Source organism: Austrofundulus limnaeus, unplaced genomic scaffold (assembly GCF_001266775.1).
Source record: "Austrofundulus limnaeus strain Quisiro unplaced genomic scaffold, Austrofundulus_limnaeus-1.0 Scaffold1014, whole genome shotgun sequence".
NCBI classification, from domain to species: Eukaryota; Metazoa; Chordata; class Actinopteri; order Cyprinodontiformes; family Rivulidae; genus Austrofundulus; species Austrofundulus limnaeus.
The window spans coordinates 9682-17367 of NW_013953416.1; the positions used below are offsets into that span (position 1 = coordinate 9682).

Consider the following 7686-nt stretch of genomic DNA (forward strand, 5'->3'; position numbering starts at 1 on the left):
GTCTCAGTGATGGACTGGAGACATGTCCAGGTGTTTCTGATGGACTGGAGACATGTCCAGGTGTCTCAGTGATGGACTGGAGACATGTCCAGGTGTTTCTGATGGACTGGAGACATGTCCAGGTGTCTCAGTGATGGACTGGAGACATGTCCAGGTGTCTCAGTGATGGACAGTTGACCCCGCCCCTCACACAGAGACAGCTGGATGTGGACACCAGATTAAACGTAGTAAATGCTGCTTTCAGATRTTAATAAAAAGTTTATAAAGACGTGATGAATTCAGTGCAGGGAGACATTTCCTAACTTTGAATTTCTTCTTAAATATTTCTCAAGTTCCTTCCCCGCGCAGTGAACAACTCTGAGGTTTTACTTCCTCTTTCAACACTTTGRTTTCCTTCAGATGTGGCGCTGCAGCGTCCAGTTTCTATTTCTCAGGACCTTTGGTTRAAAAAACAACGTTAACGTAACTCAACCTAACCCCAGGTCACGTTTCATTAAAGCTTCTGACAGGAAACAGGAGCGTGAAGGACGAGACTATGGATTCAGACCTCAGAACACTGAACCAGCTGTCAGGCACGGAGGTGGGAGCGTCATGCTGTGGTCACAGCTGGTTTCTGATTGGAKAAATCAGACATYAACGCTTTAAACATTACGCTTTCCTAAAACCACAACCTAATGATCAGAACTCTGTGGACTCAGAATAAAACATGATTAATTTCCTAAAAACCACAGAGTTTAATTAAATTTTGTCAGCTTGGTCCAGAACAAGGACCACAAAAACCCTGAGGTCTTCAGACGTGTTTTAAAACCCACTGAAGCTGTTTGAATATAAACTATCCACACTGGTAAAAAAGAAAGGTTCTTKTAACTGCAGCTGTGTTTTTACGTTTTCTTTGACTTTTTCTGTTTTATTCTCTGAACGAGCGGTTCACCTGAGCTCTGTTAGCCGACACGCCTTCGACACGCCTTTTCATGCAAGCCCAGCTCAGAGCTGGATGATTTTCATACGAGACACCGAGCTTTGTTTAGGCTGAAACAAACCGTGTTTACGGCCTCCTGTTCTCAGGAATATAATGACCACATTTGCATAGAGGCTGTTGACATTCAAACGCTGCAGGATGGGGATTTTTCTTTTAGAGCAGGACAAGAGGAACCACCTGTGACGTGAGCCGCTTTCAGGTTGGACCACATTTTCTGTGACACAAACTCAAGACTGAACATCTGGTCCAGAGTTTTTACTGAAAACCTGCAGTTATTAAAACTGACTGATCCAAAGGTGATCCTCTGGACTGGGGATGCACCGATAAGAAAATTTCAGATGATATCGGATATTATTTTTGGTGTTGTGGCCTATAACCGATGTTGACAGATATTACACAAACACACAAATTATTTACATATTACATACGCACAAATAAAATAGTCCTTTTTTAGGTTTGTTGTGTGGAACCAGCAGCACCAGCACTCACATTGGTTATGTTTTTTAAATCAGTTATGAATAATTAATATAATGAGACCCATTCGGTCCAGGACGACGAGTGGTTGAGGGTTCCATTAGACCTGGTCCAGGTTTGGAAGAACCTGATGGTTTTTAGTCTCTTTAGGTTGAACTGCTGATTCTGTTCGAGTTTGTTTGAGCAAAACTAAAAGTCTTAATTTATTCAGCTTTCACTGATAGATTGAAGATGTTTTTTGTATTTATTTCATTTTTAAAATCAAAGAAATATTAAAACAAAACAAAGAAATAAAATAAAACAAAGTAAACCCGTTATTAAATGAAAAGGGTGCAGAAAGAACATATCTGCCTCTTCTTAAAAACAGGTTTAGTGTTTCAGTGTTAAAGGTTTAGTGTTTCAGTTTACAGAATATAATTAGCTGTATTTTCAGCCTGAATTGATGTTTTGCAGCTTGTGTTTCTGCAGTCTAACAGCTCTGACACCACTGTGGTTCTGAAGCTCGTATTTTCTGTGGTTTGATSATAGTTGTGTCTGGAGGAGGAAGTGAAAGCAGACAGACCGCAGAAAAACCACAATTTCACTTTCCACAGCACACCCAAACAAAGCGCCTCTCACTGGCTGCAGCTTTGCTACGTATCGTTAGCTCATACATAAAAATCAGGTCAATCTGAAGCCGTGAGAGCCGCCAGCTTTGTTTTCTGCTGCCATGAAATATTCATGAGCTAAACTGTTGAACCAAACTAAGACTGACTGATGGATCCAATCCTGGATTTATTCAGATAAATTTATCCAAACTGRCCTGGCAGCAGCTGAAACTGTCGACACGTGCTGATGTTTCTGCACAGAGGTTTCACTGTGTGCTGATGACTTGTTGTTGTGGTATTAATAATAAAACAACAAATGAATGCCTGTATTCACACTCAGGTGACTTTATAACAGATAACTTATCACCTATTCTAAGTAGCCCCTGAAGCATTGAGCTGTTGTCTTCAAACAATTTTAGTCCTCCAAATAAAATATTTTAATATACTATAATATACTTTAATATAATATAATATATGCTTTGATTCATCCGAATTATGTTTTACCAACCATTGCTCTACTACCCACAATGCACTGCATGGTTTATGTAAAACTTTGAATTTTCACGTAATTAAATAGTGGAGGCATCAACTAGGCGTGKCACTTCCTGTGCAGCCTACTTCACTTCCTGTAGGAATATTTTGGCCAGAATACCTGCAATAACTGACAATGATGTAAAGATTTAAAAAAATAATCTTTGCTTCAACAGCTTAAGATGACAGTGAGCCTCTTTGGTTCTGGTCAGACTCAGGCTAGCTCATGTATAGCTAACAAGCTAACAGGCTAACAGCCCAAGCTACTAGCTAACAGCTAGCTTGAGCAAGTCAAAGTGGTTTAATGTTGTGTAAAATAAGCTCTAAACTGAAATGTTTCAGTGCAGTTCATGCAAACAGGACTTTAATAAACCTTAACATGAACATCTGCCTCATGTCACGGTTAGTTGTATAAAGTTATGTGATTATTCGTAAACAGTAGCAGTTAGCCTGTAGCACTTCCTGTTGGATAATAATTTTCCTGCTGTAGTAACTAGCATGAAATTGATGATGTAAAAGTTTATTAAACGGTTGTGTGAAACAAGATGAAACTTTTGAAAATTGATGCTAGCCCCGCACACATGCTAGCTGTTAGCGCAACAGTTAACAACAGCTTCATAAACTTTCCACAGAAATTATTTCTGTATTTTGTTCAGTACTTTGTTTCAGATATAAAACATGTTACATTATTAGAAATTAACACCATTTTTTGTTGTATTTAATATTTCTGAGGTTCAGATTCTTTTGAGGAGCTTGATGTTCTTCACRTGGAAGTGGGTGGAGCCAGACCTGGGGGAGGGGCTTGTTTGTGCTCAGCTGAATGAGATATGTGCTTCCTGTGGGCCAACCACCTGTAGGAGAGCCCATAAGACTTTTGCTTCGTTTAGCTTTCACTTAATTTTCAGTTTAACCATCGACTCTACTCTTTCTTGGACATTTTCCATATTTTGTCTGGTTTCTGTGGACTCACTGCCACCTTTGACCCACCTCAGATCACATCCGTTTTGACACTAATCCACATGACATGGATTAGCAGGGATTCGTTTTCAACCATTTCCTKGTTACAAACATGCACGTGGCTGAGAAAGTGTAAGGAAAACAGGTCACTCTTGAACAAAGAGGATTAACTTCAGGGATTTCCACAGAATCTGACCCAGAATGAGTTGAAAACAACAGCATGAATTAAAGTAAACGCCTCTGACTGGGCGACATGTGAACTGAGATTAAAACTAGAAATGAGCAATTACAGCCACGTTTCCTCCACATCAATAAAAATCACAYGAAGGAGCATTTGAGTTTAGTCTGSAKTGATAGTCAGGGTGCAATAAATGAAGCAGAGCATCTTTAAATCCATGAAAAATATTTTTTTATTTAAAAGCTTTTTTGTTATGATTATTAATAGCATCTCATCTATATTTGTATATTTTTTGTACTTTAATAAACATAAAACGTGTTTCAGCTTCTAACTTCACACCACCCTCTCTACCTGTCTCTCCAGGTGAGCCCTGGGCTCCRAGCCGAGTGCTAACCATGCTGCAGCCGACCGACGCGACCTCCAGCACCTTACAGCTGGTGGCCACCGACATGACGGGGATCATGGAGAAGCTGGACACCAGAGAGCTGGACCTGGGCGGAGACGACTACGACACGAGCAACAGCAGCACGGCGGGTACCTGACGTCACCGCTAACTGCTTTAGCTTCTCTGCTAGCTTTACCTTTAGCTAYYGTTTTGCYWCTTTTASGTTTTGAGTACTGATTTCCTACTTTGGGTGTTGGCTGCATGTTCGATAGCTTTACTATTCGTTTAAGTTTTTGATAATTTTAGACTTTATCGCCCTCTCACTTTTGGTTATAGTTTKGCAAAATTCATCCTTTRGCTACTGTTTTGCTGATTTTAGCTTCCAATTTCTTTTAGCTATTTTAGGTTTTGACTCCTGTTTTCCTACTTATTTTTTGGCTTCATTTTTGCATTTTTTAAATCAAAATTTAACCCTTAGCTCTTGTTTTGCTGATTTTAGCCTCCAGCTTTTACATAGCTAATTTACAGTATTTGGTTACTGTTTTTCTACATTAGGTATTTGCTACATTTTTGMTAATATTAGCTTTTAGCTACTGCTTTGCTAATTTTAGGTTTTTGTCATTTTGCTAACTTTAGCTTTTGGGTATAGTTTGGCCAAATTCAGCCTTTAGCTACTGTTTGGCCGATTTTATCTTTTTCTGCTTGTTTTAAATTGAACAATTGAAATATTTTTGTCATTAATTTAAGCTTTTAGCATGTAGCATTTAGCTGTATGTTAGCCAAAGGTATGACTTGTCCCTTTTGATTTTTATTTGTCCTAAATTTTAGCTTTTAGCGCGTAGCATTTAGCTGTATGTTTGCAGAAGATACAACTTGTCCATTTTGATTTTTATTTGTCACAGATTTTAGCGTGTAGCATTCAGCTGTATGTTAGCAGAAAATGTGACTTGTTGATATTTTGGCTGTGGTTTTTGGATCTGGATGTTTTCTGGTCTAAATCTAGATCCAGATCTGACGGTCTACAGTTCAGAAACTGGATGGACTCAGGTTTCTGTGAGCCTCTAACAAACCCTCGCTGACGTTATGAAGAGCAGCGAGACATCAGCTTCATTTTAGCTGTGTGTTRTAAAGGTTTGTCTTTCCTCTGCAGGAGACCGGCTGCCCTTTGCGAATGTTTACCACACGGTGGGCTTCAGGGAGGTCGAGGCCCAGGTCTTCCTGTCCTCTCCCATCACGGCTAAGATTTTGGATGTGGAGCGCTACACGGTGGCTCAGGACCGCTTCAGCGTCAGCACCCAGAGGAGCATGAACAAGGTGCGTGGACCGGGCCGAGGCTTCTGAGCCCTAACAAGAGACGAGTTCACTAACCGAAGGTTCTGCTGCCTGCAGTCCATGCCGGCTCTCTACAAGATCGAGCTGAAGCACGGGGAGTTCACCTGGACCGTGAAGAAGAAGGAGAAACACTTCATGGAGCTCCACAGAGAGATGAGGACCTATAGGACCCTCATGAGGCTGCCGCTGCCCTCACGCAGGTAAAACCTGTTTTTATATTTGTGTTTGGAGCTGGGATGAAGAAYCTTCTCACCCATCGTCTCCCTGCAGTCACACGGTGAGGAGGAGGAGGACGATGATGAGGACMGAGGCCATGCCCGTTCTCCCTCGAGGAGGAGGAGAGGAGCTGGGCCGAGAGGAGCGGGTTTCCAGCCGCAGGGTTCGTCTCCTCCRTGTTTGGAAACGTTTGGATTTGATGGTTGTGGACATGAATTTGTTCTTTTTGTGTTTTCTGTTGCAGAAACAACTGGAGGATTACCTRAACAAGCTGCTGAAGATGCAGATGTACAGGAACCACTACGCCACGGTAAGATCTTCTCGGAACTGGGCCAGAAAGGTCCTGGAAATCCTGGAAACATCCTCTCCTGTGAGCAGGGGCGGAGCTAGGACTTTTTTTTATACGGAGTGACCGCATCAAAATAAAGAAAAACACTCTGGATCTGAAAATTCAAAATGGCCACCACAGCTAACTTAAAAAAGCTACAATTCAGCCATTTTWTGATTTAATTTGTTGTAGAGTARCTAAGAATYGTTTGCCAGTGAGAATCCCAAATTAAGCTAACCAATAATCCTGAAGCTAGTTTTACAAAGAGCTATAATTCAGTCATTTTTAAACATTCACAGTGGAAAAAATATTAACACAGTATCAGAGAACAATTTAACAAAATATAAAATACAAAAATCAAGATCCCGCCCACTTTCAATTATGTGGGTGTGGTACCTGGGGGTGGCCAATCCGGTTCCAGGGGTGTCATTGGCTCCTCAGCCACCCCTCTGGCTCCGCCCCTGCCTGTGAGCCACAGAAGATTCTGATGGTCACAAATGTCCATTTTTATRTCACTGCAATGTTTTGTGAAGTAAATATGACAAAATAAAAAACCTGTTTGGATGAGARAATGTAAAGCTGTGATGAGCTGATTGAGACACTCATTTTGATGTTTTTAAACACATTTTTCTGWAATTAGTGTCTGACATAAAAAATGATGTGATGTAAAAACAATTATTTTTTGTTAATAACATGAATTTTCTTTTGGTAAAAAATTTCCCCCATTTTCTCAGAAACTTTCCCTAATTTCCTAAACTGCTGTGAAAAATAGCCTTTTACACAATCTGACCTTAAATAAAAGTAATAATCCTTTTTTTGTTTTTATCAGATGGAGTTCATTGAAGTCAGCCAACTGTCCTTTATCCACGACCTGGGACCAAAAGGCTTGTAAGAAATCCAGTTTCTCAGACACAAAGCCTTTAATAAGAATTAAAAGTCTGTTTTTCCCCGCGGAGAAAGGAGCGAACAGCGGGGCAAAAACCGTTGATCCAGGCCCGAGACCGGGTTTRTTAGCAGCCTAGCCGGGCCTGGCAGTGCCCAATCCCGGCATGGCACACAYCRTTGCAAAGGTCTGGATCTCAGCTTTAATTCAAAAGTGGAATGGAGTCTCTGTGATTTTTTTCCCCGCTGTTATTTTATCATTTATTATATTAAAACACCTGTGGCTTCTTTGGTTTGTGATCTGTAAATTACTCAGGATGAAGGTAAAGACTCAGTTAAAGCAGAAATCCTCACTTTATTTTAGAGAAAAAGAGTAAATCTGAAAGTGAATCCAGCTCATTTGTTGAGTTACTGATTGTTTCTCTGTGTTTCAGAGAAGGATGGGTGCTGAAGAGATCAGGTGGACACCGGATCCCTGGGATAAACTGCTTCGGTCACAGCAAGATATTCTACCGCTGGTCCAAACGGTGGGTAAACACAGGCGGACGTTAATGTTTATATGATGGTTCAGTCAACTTTAAATTTGATGTCTTGTAGGGAAACATAAGTAGTGTTAAAAATCAGAAATCAGAGGTGTTTATTGTCATTCACACACAACATCGAGATGCAGTGCAGAACGAAATGCAGTTCAGAACATCCGTCTGGAGAAACACACATGACAAACATGTGGGGATGATCCTGTGTTTTATACAGAAACACACAAACATACGCTCAGAAAAACTACTCTGCTTGAGTTAAACAACCCGCGAGAGAGCAAGTCAGTCGGGGGGGTGGGGG

General features: G+C 40.8%; 1 protein-coding gene across 3 annotated transcripts in view; it reads left to right on the plus strand.

Moving 5' to 3' along the window:
- The window catches only part of LOC106533758 (phospholipase D1), a 33373-nt gene that overhangs the window by 9571 nt on the left and 16116 nt on the right, over window positions 1-7686 (plus strand). For all 3 annotated transcript variants that reach the window (XM_014030192.1, XM_014030191.1, XM_014030190.1), the window contains exons 2-8: window positions 4070-4240; window positions 5242-5405; window positions 5481-5623; window positions 5694-5802; window positions 5884-5949; window positions 6797-6855; window positions 7284-7376. In XM_014030192.1, coding sequence (XP_013885646.1) covers window positions 4102-4240; window positions 5242-5405; window positions 5481-5623; window positions 5694-5802; window positions 5884-5949; window positions 6797-6855; window positions 7284-7376 — 773 coding nt within the window. In that variant the 5' untranslated portion in view covers window positions 4070-4101. The remainder of the gene's footprint in view (window positions 1-4069; window positions 4241-5241; window positions 5406-5480; window positions 5624-5693; window positions 5803-5883; window positions 5950-6796; window positions 6856-7283; window positions 7377-7686) is intronic.